The sequence below is a fragment of the Bos indicus genome, chromosome 6 (assembly GCF_029378745.1).
Source record: "Bos indicus isolate NIAB-ARS_2022 breed Sahiwal x Tharparkar chromosome 6, NIAB-ARS_B.indTharparkar_mat_pri_1.0, whole genome shotgun sequence".
In the NCBI taxonomy this organism is placed as follows: Eukaryota; Metazoa; Chordata; class Mammalia; order Artiodactyla; family Bovidae; genus Bos; species Bos indicus.
The window spans coordinates 98109103-98123372 of record NC_091765.1 but is presented as its reverse complement, the minus strand read 5'-3'; the positions used below and the strand labels follow the sequence as shown (position 1 = coordinate 98123372).

General features: G+C 44.9%; 1 protein-coding gene across 1 annotated transcript in view; it reads left to right on the top strand.

The window, feature by feature from the left end:
* The window catches only part of SCD5 (stearoyl-CoA desaturase 5), a 176173-nt gene extending 166352 nt beyond the window's left edge, over positions 1-9821 (top strand). Inside the window, exons 4-5 of the mRNA XM_019963013.2 lie at positions 3424-3656; positions 8325-9821. Of these exons, the coding sequence (XP_019818572.1) occupies positions 3424-3656; positions 8325-8515 (424 nt within the window). The 3' untranslated portion in view covers positions 8516-9821. The remainder of the gene's footprint in view (positions 1-3423; positions 3657-8324) is intronic.
* The last annotated feature ends 4449 nt before the right edge of the window (positions 9822-14270 follow it).

The window sequence follows — 14270 nt, the reverse complement described above, 5'->3', positions numbered from 1 at the left end:
TTGTGGGCCTGGAAAAGAAAACAACGGTCTCAAAGGCTCTTGCTGAATCATCTAACTTTGGGGAAAACAAAACTGAACTTTAAGTCCTGTCCTGATGCTCCGGGCCGGTTGCATCTACCTGGGACTTATCACCCCCTGCCCAGAAACCTCCCACCGCCTACATCTGCCCGGGAATTACTGCCCCCTGCCCAGGGGACTTATCACCCCCTTCCCAAAATCTCCCACCCCCTGTTCAACTACAAATGCCATCTCAACTAAAGATTACCCAAAATGCCCCGCCTGACTAACGCTTCCCTTATCGCTTCCACAAACCTCCCTTTAAATATGAAGCCTCCCTGATCCCTCGCACGCTCAGCCTGGTTGGTAGGTCGGCTGTTGGTCGTCTCTCCTTTTCTGCCTTGGCCTGAACTATATCTTACATCTTACCTCCAGTTTAATGAGTCATATCTGAGCATAAGCTTCTAGGTCATTCTCTGAGCTGCCAAATATGCTACATTTTTGGCAACATTTAAGATTAACAGCCAGTCTAACAGGTTTGGTCTTTTCTTGGAAATGTGAGTGACTTCCTCCCTGTCTCTCTGTGAACACTTACAAGCTGTCATCTTAAAGCTCCAGGACACGCCTCCCGAGTTACTGTAAGGTGAGCTGAGTGCTTTGACTTTTGTGATTTTGGCTTAAACGTGTGAGTCTCTGGTTTTGGATCTATAAAGGAGAGCTACTCTTCTGTGGGTCATTCTCAGATTCATACCGCCCCTTCTCTCTTTCTTCACCCCTTTCTTTTTCTTTCTCCCTTGATGATTTTAGAAGGCTTCTCCTATCTCCTTTCTTTTCCTATCAGATAACTCTCATCTGAGTGTTCACACTGGTTTCTGCTATACAGCGAAGTGAACCAGCTATGTGTACACATATATCCCCTCCCTCTTGAACCTCCCTCCCATCTCACTCCCATCCCAGCCCTCTAGGTCATCACAGAGCCCCGAGCTGAGCTCCCCACGCTGGCATTAGTATTTGCTCCTCACAAGAACCGCATGTGGTATTGTAATTCCTGCTTGTGTTGGACACCTCTTGTGCCCACCTCACACTCCCAGCCCACCTTTTCACTCCTGCAGCTACCTGTGGCACAAGTGTAACTCACCAGCAACGTGTCCAGCCATACTGCCTACTTCCTGCCCTGGCTTCTCTGCCGCCCCCACCTGAGATGCCCGTGACTACACTCAGCCATTCAGACCCAAGCAAACCTGGAACTGTGAGAGAGCTGACATCCCACGTAGACCCCTTGACCAAAGAGGAACTGGAGCCAACGGGAAAATAGTCCCCTTTTCATTCCTAGAGAGAATTCTGAGCTATCATGTGTCCCATGGAGGTCCCGCAGCAGTGGGCACCCACAGCTTGACTCTCCCCTCCTTTCATTTCCCTCTTCCCAGCTGCCCACTCCTGTTACTCGAGGTCACTTCCCCAAATGAACTACCCTCATATAAGCCCTTGCCTCATGCTCTGTTTGGGGAACCATCTCACTGTGTACACAAAGACTGGAAGAACAAAGAGAGGCTTGTTTTCCGTGAAGAGTCAGACCTGGACTCAGGTCAGATTTCTTCCACCTCCCACATCTCATTTCCTCAAGCTGCGCCCCATCCAGGTTCATACATGCGCCTTTTAACGGAGGCCTCCCATGAGCTGGGTCAGCTGAAGGAAAATCGAGGAGAAAACGGCTGTGACCAGGCAGCTTTGTTTTGTTTTGTTGTTTTGGAGTGGGGCAGGGGTTGGTTTATTTTTTAGCCAAACCGCACAGCCTGTGGGATCTTAGTTCCTTGACCAAGGATCGAAACTGTGGCCCCTGCAGTGGAAGCGTGGAGTCTTAACCACTGGACCTCCAGGGAAGTTCTGAAACAGGCAGCTTTGAACATTTTCATTTCACAGCCCCTTCATGTCCCTGCTAAGAGCCTGTGCCACACAGCCAAAGGTTTCACACAACCGGAGCAGGGACTCTTGTCAAATTTGTCTTGGTACCACTAGCCCTTGGGGCCTGGTATACAGGAGGTGCTCAGGAAACACTTGCTGGGTACTCAAGTCCAGCAAGCAAACTATTGATGGTTTATTTTTAATCTTTGCTTTATACGTGGCCGTGTTTGTTCATATATTTGTTTATTTTTATGCTGGTTTGGAACGTAATTGCTGATGGACAGAGAGTGAGAGGGTAACAGGCAGGAAGGCCAGGGGTCTCCTAAAAGAGGAAATAGCCTGCAAGTGTCAGACATTTTTCTCTCTCTTAAGCGGCAAGAGGAAACAAACTAGCGATATTTTTTCCTTCTCTATACAAATTTAAAAGGAGGTTTCTCTTAAAATACTGTGTTGCCATAATGACACCTGGTTTCACCTGAAGTTAACTATTCTCAAACCTAGAGATGACCAATGCATTTCTCTTATGGAAATGTTTGTCTTAAGCTATGCTAACATGCTATGCATTTACCCCAGACTCTGTCTTCAAGTCGGTTCAGCCTCTTGGCTCAGAACCTACTTGACAAACTGGTATGTTATATTCAGATAGTGTTCCCCTAATCTATGTAAACGAAACTATTTGTATGGTGATCTGCCCTTCTTCAAGATTCAAGTTAATCATTTTATGGCCCAGGATGAACCATTTGGTGCCAAGATTATCCCAAAATGCATCTTATGGCTGAGGGGCCTGGTGCCATTCTGAGTTTTAAGGCATTCCTTTCTTACATTAACAGACGGCTACTCACTATATAACATCCAGCTGAAGACTAGCAGGGGAGTACTCTTTCTGCACCCTTCTGATGCCTATGTCAGAAGCTTTCTCTATCTCCTTTATACTTTAATAAAACCTTATTACGCAAAAGCTCTGAGCGATCAAGCCTCGTCTCTGGCCCCGGATTGAAGTCTCCTCTGGGGGCCAAGAATTCCGGCGTCTTTTTTCATTCAGCGACCTTTCAAGAACATTTAAGGAAGGGTTGTTTACCTTTTTCCCAAGCTACATTAAAACAGATTCACATGCCTGCAAAGTATTCAAAGAATATTAGATATTTCTTGAAATTATGGTTTAAAAAAAACACAACTGTTTGTCGGGTTGACTGACTGGTGAAAGAAATAGAAACCATCAAACTGTGGCTTGTAGGACACACGCTCTGAGATGCGTGGGTTTCACCTGTACTGATTGTTTAATACTTGAAATTCTGAAGTTTGCAGCAGGTCCTACCACTTCCTATAACTTCTGCCTTCCCTAATTCTCAAGTTGGTATTACCTGCCTAGCCCTGGTAGGTGGATGGGTTTGTGACCCCCACACAGAGACACACATCAGGCTCCAAGAGCCTGGCATCATTCCTGACTCCCCCTGCAGCTTGCTCACTACCCCCCACCACCGTCAACAGGTGCCCCGTGGCAGCGTGACCCCCTCCTCTTTCCAGGTACTACAAGATCACCGTGGTGCTCATGTGCTTCGTAGTCCCCACGCTGGTGCCCTGGTACATCTGGGGAGAAAGCCTGTGGAACTCCTACTTCCTGGCCTCCATCCTCCGCTACACCATCTCACTCAACGTCACCTGGCTGGTGAACAGTGTCGCCCACATGTACGGAAACCGGCCCTATGACAAGCACATCAGCCCTCGGCAGAACCCGCTCGTCACCCTGGGTGCCATTGGTGAGTGTCGGGTGGGAACCCCTGGGGACAGTGGGTGTTCAGACCTTCTTGGCTTCTCGGGGGTTTTGTGGGACGTGTCAGGAGAGGCAAGGGAATGGATAGGACTGGAATGAACTTGGGCTTTGGCGTTAGAATCCTGGCTCGTGGACAAGCCTCTTACTCTCTGGTTTACAGCTTTATTATTTGTGAAATGGAAACAGGAATACCTGCTTCATAAGGGTGTTACGGGTTTGATCCCTGGGTTGGGAAGATGTCCTGGAGAAGGAAGGAAATAGCAACCCACTCCAGTGTTCTTGCCTAGAGAATCCCCATAGACAGAGGAGCTTGGGGGGCTACAGTCCATGGGGTCGCAAAGAGTCAGATCCGACTGAGGGACTCACACTTTCAAGGGTGTTACGAGAATTAAATAAGATACTGTATATCATCTGCTTAGTATGGTACCTGGCACATAGTAGGTAATCAGTAATTAGCAGCTATTTATTTTTACGCTAGCCATTTCCCTACTAAAGGAGGAGTAGCAGTTGATGTCGCTCTCAAACTGCCTGACCACTCTTAGCCTCAGCTGTCCAGCATTTGGCTGACCATTTAAAAAGGCCCTCAAACAGAGGGATGGAGAGAAACGGGACCTTGACAATCTCATGGGTCCGCAAAATGGTTAAGAGTCAGTCTGACAGGCTTAGTTGAGGCTTGGTTCCTCTGCTCAATCTCTGGGCAAGTTATCTGGCTCCTCCCCACCTTGTGTTCTCATCTGTAAAGTGGGGATAAGAGTAGCGTTGACCTTCACCTGGGGTCACCATAGGGTTAGGTTACCTAGTGTTTGCAGCAGGGCTTAGCAGGAAACAAACCTTCAGGGATGTTGTTTTCCTTACTAGCCTAATGGTCTTAGGCAAGTAACGTGTCCCTTCTGTGCACTTCCATCCTCATTTTAAAGTAGGGTTAATCACAGCAGCTAGCTGAGTGATGTGAGGATTATAAGCATTAAAACCCTTTGAAGAATGCAGCCCTGTGATTGGCACACAATAAATGATTAATAAATGTTACCAGGACTTCCCTGGTAGCTTAGCTGGTAAAGAATCCTCCTGCAATGCAGGAGACCCAGGTTCAATTCCTGGATTGGGAAGATCCCCTGGAGAAGGGGTAGGCTACCCACTCGAGTATTCTTGGGCTTCCCTGGTGGCTCAGTTTGTAAAGAATCTGCCTGCAATGCGGGAGACCTGGGTTCGGTCCCTGGGTTGGGAAGATCCTCTGGAAGAGGGCATGGCAAACCACTCCAGTATTCTTGCCTGGAGAATCCCCATGGACAGAGGAGCCTGGCGGGCTGCAGTCCTTGGCATTGCAAAGAGTTGGACATGACTGAGTGACTAAGCACAGCTGTGTCTTGATAGAAGCATTTCGGGCTTCTGTATAAGCTGAGCTTGAGCTCAAGACCAAACCCAGGAAGGAAGTTTCCTGCTGTTAAGTATAAACAGTCTCTGCATCACTCTGCAATGAATTTCTGCCATCATGGTGTAAGGGTCACCCATTCATTAAGACCCTAGGGATCTTGTGTTGACAAGAGCAATGTAAGTTGAATCAACACCAGATTTAGCTTTGGGAATAACTTGATAAGCAGAGAGAAAAGTGTGAGCTTCCTGACCCCTCCTATTGTTTTCTCTTCATCTCACTCTTTGTCCTCAATAAGAATTGTGGTGAGGGAAGCCACATCCAGTGTGGCTCTGAGAGTGGACGAGAGTGGGCACCATGCATCTGTTATCACCTTCCATGGGGGATGCTGGGCCAGGGAACCAAGGAACGTGGCTATGACGCAGGTCCTGAAAAACTGGGTGTTGGCTTGAAGGCTCTCAAGGTCTACACTGAGCTCTCAGTCAGCTTTCCTGATAAAGGTCATTAGAAGACTCTTATTACATCAGCCATATGGGAGACTGGGGAATATGTTCACAGTTCTTTGAACAGTGCCTGTTTCTGAAAAATACGGGGAAACTCTACAACTCTAGTCCAAGAATGATGAACGTGGAGGGACAGGGTAGAAAAGACCTAAATTAAAAAGAAAATCACAGACCACAGACTGATCCATCTGATGGACTCATCATACAGCAGAATCTTCCAAATGTGGTCAATAGAAGAACTGTATGATGACCAGTAGCCACTTAAGAAGTAAAGGAGGAATCTGGTGGTTCCTCAAATGGTTAAAAATAGTTACTATAGGATACAGCAACTCCACTCCTAAATTTATACCCTAGAGAAAAGATAGTGTATGTCCACATAAAAACTTGTATATGAGTGTTCATAGCAGCATTATTCATAATAGCTATAAAGTAGAAATATACCAGATGTCACTCACCTGATGAATGGATGAATGCAATGTGGTATATATATCCCATACCATAGAATTCTCTTCAGCAATAAAAACAGATGAAGTACTGATACCTGCTACAACCTTGAAAACAGTATACTGAGTGAAAGAAGCTAGTTGCAAAAGACTGCATATTATTTGATTTCATTTACATAAAATGTTCAGAATAAGCCAATCTATGGAGACTGTATTAGTAAAGATTCTCCAGGCAAGTGAATGTAAAATTTGCTCAGTCAAGTCCGACTCTTTGTGACAGTATATATGTGTGTGTATATATATAAGAAGAAAATGGCAACCCACTCCAGTATCCTTGCCTGGGAAATCCCATGGACAGAGGAGCCTGGCGGGCTATGGTCCTGGGGTCACAAAGAGTCAGAGATTATATATATATATATACACACATGGTAGTTTAGTTGCTAAGTTGTCTCCAACTCTTAGCTCCTCTGTCTGTGGAATTTCCCAGGCAAGGATACTGGAGTATATATATGCAATTATATATATATATATATATATATATATATATATATATATATATAAAATATTGCTTATAATAAGTCTCTCTCTACCTATATATTGGGTATATTCTGTAAGATCATATGGAAACCTGACTGAACTTTTTGGCCAACCCAATGTATATCCATATAGAAACAGTAGGATTTCTAAATCTATATAAAGGTAGATATATTCTGTTTCTGTGTGTATTTACGGGAACAGGGCAGGGAAAGGAGGAGAGATTTAGGATGAGGAACTGGCTGGTGAGATTACAGAGGCTGAGTCCCACTGTCTGCCATCCGAAAGCGGGAGACCCTGGAAAGCCAGTGGTATAATTAAATCTGAGTACAAAGGCCTGAGAACTAGGGGAGCTGATGATGCAGATCCCAGTCTGAGGGCAGGAGAAGATGAAATAGACATTCAATCAGTGTGTCTGGAAAACAGGGGGCAATTCCTCCTCCAAGCCTTTAAGGGACTGAAAGAAAGTGAATTCGCTCAGTCATGTCCGACTTTTTTCGACCTCATGGACTGTAGCCTACCAAGCTCCTCTGCCGTGGGATTTTCCAGGCAATAATACTGGAGTGGATTGCCATTTCCTTCTTAAGGGACTGGCTGATGCCAACTCACATGGAGGAGGACCATCTACTTTACTGACTCCATTGCTTCAAATGCTAATCTCATCCAGAAACACCTTCACAGACACCCAGAAATAAGGGTTAATCTGCGCACTCCTTGGCCAGTTAGGTTAACATGCAAAATTAACCATCACAGAGGAAGAAAGTAGGACTGGAAGGATGGGGGGATGGATGGGGCTCAACATCCATCCATCCTTGGGGAGTGGGGTTTCTTTTTAGGTAGTGAAAACGTTGTAAAGATCGTTGTGGGGATGCCTGCACAACTCTGCAAATATACTGAGAGCCATTAACTTGGATACTTTAAATGGGTGAATTGTGTGGTGAATTACATCTCAATAAAGCTGTTTGAGAAAAATGAAAAAAGATGTGAGACTCCTCCTGAAAACACCCCGGGGGAGGGGCAGTAAGGGAGGAAAAGTTACTCACTGCGAAGGGAAGAGTAATATATAGGAAGATTTTGGATATTTAAAGATCCAACTCCTTAATTCACTTACTTATGGGAACGATTATCATTTATCTCTTCCGAGCTTTCCCAAGAAGTCTTCCTTTAATCCCTTCAGTCGACAGAGGCTATTTTTCTTTCATGAACATACATCAAAATGATGATCTGTTATCAGCTATTCGGCATTTAGCTTCCGAAGTACAGCTCTAAAGTCATGGGAGCATGTCACCAGTTCATGGGAAAATTCATCTTGAGACTTTATGCTGATAACTTTATTGTTATTTTTCTGTTCCTATCATTTGTCTAGCCAATTCAGTGAATGCTGCCTAAGGGCAGACGGCAAGTACAGTAAGTCCCCTACATACGAACACGTTCGATTCTGAGACCAAGTTCGGAAGTCCGGTTTGTTCAGAAATCCAACAAAGTTAGCCTAGGTAGCCATCTAACACAATTGGCTATATAATACTGAACTGTAATAGGTCTCTAATACTTTTCACATAGATAATACATACATAAAAAGCAAACAAAAAATAAAGCATCTCTAATCTTACAGTCCAGTACCTTGAAATGCATGCACAGTACAACAGATGGCATACAACACGTCTTTGCAGGTTTGTACATAGGGGACTTTCTGTAAGTTTTTTGTACCCCATGGAGCCTAACACAGGGTCTTGCAATCTCGTGGCATTTCAAAGCTCTGCAGAGAGGTGCCGATAGTGTTATTTCAAGCCTTCTTTGTCTTCCAGGTGAAGGTTTCCATAACTACCATCACACCTTTCCCTTTGACTACTCTGCGAGTGAATTTGGCTTAAATTTCAACCCAACCACCTGGTTCATTGACTTCATGTGTTGGCTGGGGCTAGCCACTGACCGCAAACGGGCAACCAAGCAGATGATCGAAGCCCGGAAAGCCCGGACTGGAGACGGGAGCGCCTGACTCTGGATCCTCCATCTGCGCCCGCTGTCAACGACGCCTCCGTTCATGGCCTTTGTTACTACACTTCTCTTGTTCATTGGATCGTGGGAGGGGGCGCAAGCTGGGGAGAGAACAGAATCCACGCAGTTTGGGGGTTTTTTTCGTTGGTCTCAAAATAATGTCAAGATACAAACTATCAATGAAAAGAATTTTTTAAAAGTCAGTGTAACTATGCTTTAACACTAGAACGCGGACATGTGATTTAATCGCTGTAGCTACAACATGTCATTCAAACATACATCGTCATGTGCTGGTACTTGTACGTGATGTTAACCCTGACAGGATGAAGGAATTTCATATTCTTTCAGTGTGATTCAGGAGAGCCTTTGTTTTCTGTTTTAAACCCAACCTTATTTTTAAACAGACTATCTGAAGGAGCAGAGAGGCAGGGTGGAAGACAAAAGAGAGTCTAAGTAGTAAGGAAAGAATGTTTCTGCTTTGTAATTATTGTGTGTGTGTGTTGTTGTTTTAAAGTAAGAAAATTGAAAATGTTAAAAAATGAGAATACAGGAAATGGCTCTCTTATTTTTTTGCCCTGTGTCCAGCTTGTTAATGTTCCGCTTTCTTTGCTTCAGGGGGTCTGTTCACTGCTCAGCTAGTTTTGTGTCCTGAGCTGTCCGTCCAGCTGACCCTATAATCAGTGCCTGTTTTAAGTGTTTGATTTTGTTCTCTTTGCTATTGTCGTTTTAAGGTGTAGAACTCAGAAGTGCCAGACATCAAGTGAAGCTCAAAGGAAGCTCTCATTTAAATGTTTAGACACCTAATTTATATTCTAATTGATCCTAGCCACTGGTGCATGTACTTTACCTACTCCTGCTAAATAAGCATATTAATTTTCCACACCAGGTCATCAGATCTGAATAACCAACAGTTATCTAGAACTCAGTGTCTACAAATGTTTCACCTGCATGCGGCCTTCATTGATTTTGCAGCAAGACATAAAGTGATCATTATGTAGCCTCTGGATTTTAAAAAAATCTGTGTGTTAAGTTGCCTTGTAAAGAGCATGTCGAATTAATGGGACAGCGTGCCCTTTGTGTTAGATGTTAGAGCAAAAGAGAGCCTTATAGTTTGGCATCAGAGCACTTCGAAGATAGTGCTGCAAAGATAGGGAAGATGTAGGATTTAAATTTACATTTTTGAAAAGAAGTGACGCCGGTAGGGAATTGTCATAATAAAGTTCTTCATCCAGCAGGTGTTTAACGGTGTTATTTTTGCCATTAATATGTGTAAACTATGAGTGATCACAATAAATGATTATGAATTCGTTGGTGTTCCTGACCTGATACTTAAACCCAGTTTGAATGTCCCTCAAGGGTGCCTTATGCTTTGTGATGACCACATAATGCACATTTGATTTGGGCTCTGGGCTAACAACAGCCCCTAAGATGGGACCTCTCCTATCCCATCAGTCGTACGCATAACCAGAGGGAAAATCAGCAGGTTTTATTTGGACTGTAGAGCAGCAGTCCCCAACCTTTGGCACCGGGGACTGGTTTTGTGAAAGACGGTTTTTTCACAGACTTGGGGGGGGGTGTGTTTTGGGGGGGGTGGTTTCGGAATGATTCAAATGCATTACAATTATTGTGCACTTTATTGCATCAGCTCTACCTCAGGTCATCAGGCATTAGATCCCGAGTTTGGGGACCCCTGCTGCCCCAGTGGTGTCACTTCTCACTCAGCAACACCTCTGCTTGTACTGCTTCGAGCTGACACGTGGAAACCCAACTCCTACATGTCATCAAAACATCATGAAGCATCCCTTCCTCCCCACAGCCCTGCCGAGGTGGGCAGATGGACTCAACTCTCACTCCAGCCCTGCCTCTCAGCTCTGCCCCATGCCATGCTCCTCACTCTCTGCCCATCTTTTGCCCCAAAGCAGTGCCCTGGCCATCAGCTGTCAACGTCCTAGCCTGCCTGCAGTTGAGTGGGAGGCCAGCTCTCGGTGGGGGCCAGACTGGATTTCATTCCTAAGGACTCTAACGAGGCATTGTTCAGCTGCTTTGTACCCTAAAGATATGTTGCTAAGACCTTGAATGCAGTGTTGGTAGAATGTAGATATAGTCCAAGACGAATCTATATCCACCTGAACTAAAATAACCCTGATTGGCCATATTTCTGTGAACTTTTGACCCCTCAAAGTACTAAACTTATTTGCTTGTCTATTAATAGAAAAGATTACACTTGGAATCTTTGTAATCTTCTCACAAAAGGAAGCTGTTTCACAGCTAATCCAAGTAAATCCAGAACCTCTGGATTTACACTCCTCCGAACTTGAGTGCCACGTTTTTTTTCTTTTTTCTTTTTTTAATCTATTTTGGTTGTGCTTCATGGAATGTGGGCTCTTTCTTAGTTCCCCACCCAGGGATTGAACCGCAGCCCCTGTATTGGAATCGAGAAGTCTTGCCTGCTGGACCCCTGGGGACGTCCTGGGTGCCACATCTTTACCCAGGAATGAGATAAGGACTGCAATGGTTTTTTTTTTTTTTCTTTTTTAATCAACCCCAAATTACACATTTTATTATTATTTTTTATTAGAGGATAATTGCTTTACAACCTTGCGTTAGTTTCTGCTGTACTATGCAGTGAATCAGTTATATGTATACATATAGCCCCTCCCTCTTAAATCTCCCTCCCACCTACCCCCATCCCACCCTTCTGGTCATCATAGAGCACCAAGCTGAGTTCCCCATGCTGTACAGAAGCTTCCCACTAGCTATCTACTTTACACATGGTAGTATATATGTTAGAGAAGGAATTGGCAACCCACTCCAGTGTTCTTGCCTGAAGAATCCCAGGGACAGAGGAGCCTGGTGGGCTGCCATCTATGGGGTCACACAGAGTCGGACATGACTGAAGCGACTTAGCAGCAGCAGCAGCAGCAGCAGTGTATATCTTGTCAGTTCTACTCTCCCAATTCATCCCACCCTCCCCTTCTCCCCTCCCCTACCCCCCGCCAAGGACTGTTGATGGAGTGGATGAAGGTTAGAGCATGCCAGAGTCTTCCATACTCACCTTCCCTGCAGGTCTCTGCAGCATCTAAGGATGCAGTTTTCTCATCCGTAAGGAGAAGGGATGAAATGAGACTCTGTCTCAGGTCCCACCCAGCCCTAACATTCACTAGCAGCAGCAGAGACAGAAATATGCCTGTGTTCAGATTGCAAGCACCTCTCAAGCCTTTCCAGAACCTAGGAGGTCAAAATTGAGGGGAAATAATTGAGTCTGAGTGGGAAACCACAGACTGAGGCCAAAAGGAAAGAATGTTCTCAGTAAAAATAAAAAAGTGTACGTGTCTCACTTATTCCCAACACATAGTGAAGCAGTAAAAATAAGTATAACCCATGAAAAATAATAAAAGAAAGTACTGCCAAAGACTCCAGCTTAGTAGAGTAGTAGAAATAACACTGGACTCAGAGACCAGAAAGTGGGATTCCCTAGTGGCTTAGATGGTAAAGAATCTGCCTGTAATGCAGGAGACCCAGGTTCGATCCTTGGGTCAGGAAGATCCCCTGGAGAAGGAAATGACAACCCACTCCGGTATTCTTGCTGGAGAATTCCATGGAAAGAGAAGTCCAGCAGCCTACAAGCCATGGAGTTGCAAAGAGTCAGACACGACTAAGCGACTAAGACTTTCACTTTCAGAGACCTGAGCTTGAATTCACTTTTTTTTTCCCATCTGAGATGAAACTGACATATAACATTATATTAGTTTCAGGTGTAGAACACTGTGATTTGATATTTTTATGTACTGCAGAATGACCACCATAGTAAGTCTAGTTAACAACTATTACCACACATAGTTAAATAATTTATTTCTTGTGATGAGAATTTTAAAGATCTCCCCTCTTACAAACTTTCAAATATACAATCAGTCAGTTCGGTTGCTCAGTCGTGTCCGACTCTTTGTGACCCCCATGGACTCCAGCACGCCAGGCCTCCCTGTCCATCACCTACTCCCGGAGTTTACCCAAACTCATGTCCATTGAGTTGGTGATGCCATCCAACCATCTCATCCTCTGTCGTCCCTTTCTCCTCCCGCCTTCAATCTTTCCCAGCATCAGGGTCTTTTCAAATGAGTCAGCTCTTTCCATCAGGTGGCCAAAATATTGGAGTTTCAGCTTCAGCATCAGTCCTTCCAATGAATATTCAGGACTGATTTCCTTTAGGATGGACTGGTTGGATACAGTGTTATTAACTCTGTCAGGAAGAGTCTGGGCATGACTGAAGCAGTTTAGCACACACAAACATGAAGTTGCCATTCACTAATCCACAGAGCCGCTCTGAACCTGAGTCCTCATCCACAAAATAAGAGTAATACTATGTATCAGAGAAAACCCAGAGGCCTGGAGAATAGGGCCTGGTGCTTCCTAGACCACCAAGGAAACAGTCACCCTGGTGAGTGCTTGTAGTGAGGAGGAAACAGATGTGCAAATAACCACAGACCAGAAGTGAGGAGGACCAACTTCCAGTTCTTGTTTTGCTACTAACTAGCTGGATGGTAAAAGGTACTAGAATATGCCCAAACAAGCTAGTTTGACATAAGATTATTTTGAGTTAGAGATACTTTAAAAACAGCAAATGCAAGAAGGCGCCCTGACTTCCTTTTTCCTTCCTAAAAGCAGAAGACAAAACTCCAGTGTGCAAGACGCCCTCCCTGTACCAAGAGGAAAGAAACGTTCTTATCTCCACAGACAGGGAGAAGGTGCCAAGAGAAATCAGTACAGACAAACCTTGTTCAAACAGCCCTTATCTTCCTTGAGCAGCCCCATATATTTTAGTTACCTTTTCACAGTTATTACTCTCTGTTCAACCTAGTGCTGTGCTGAGTCGCTCAGTTGTGTCCGACTCTTTGTAACCCCATGGACCGTAGCCCGCCAGGCTCCTCTGTCCATGGGGATTTTCCAGGCAAGAATACTGGAGTGGGTTGCCATGCCCTCCTCCAAGGTATCTTCACAAACCAGGGATCGAACCCAGGTCTCCTGCATTACAGGCGAATTCTTTACCATCTGAGCCACCAGGGAAATTAGTTCAACTAATGGCAAGCCACTCCAGTACTCTTGCCTAGAAAATCGCATGGAGGAGGAGCCTGGTAGGCTTCAGTCCATGGGGTCGCTACCAGTCAAGACGCAACTGAGCAACTTCACTTTCACTTTTCACTTTCACGCAATGGAGAAGGAAATGGCAACCCACCCCAGTGTTCTTGCCTGGAGAATCCCAGGGATAGCAGAGCCTGATGGGCTGCTGTCTATGGGATCGCACAGAGTCAGACATGACTGAAGCGACTTAGCAGCAGCAGTATATGACCACTTAGACCCAACCATTTTGGGGGTCTTGTTTTAAATTTATTTATGTAAGTACAGTTGATTTACAATGTGCGGGTCTCCATTGTACAGTATAGTGACAGCCACACACATATACATTCTTTTTTAAATATCTTTTCCATCATGTCTATCCCAGGTGATTGGATATAGCTCCCTGTGCTATACAGCCGGACCTTGTTATTTATCCATTTAGAATGGTGGCGGGGGGGGGGTCTTTATTTTTTCTGTGAAAGCTCCCAAGTCCATGTAACAATAAAAAAGCTGTATGCTTTTCTCCTGCGAATCCATCTTTGTTTTTGTTCAGTTGTTTAAGTCGTGTCTGACTCTGTGCGACCCCAAGGATTGCAGCACATGGCATGGCCAGGTGGCACAGTTGGTAAAGAATCTGCCTGCCA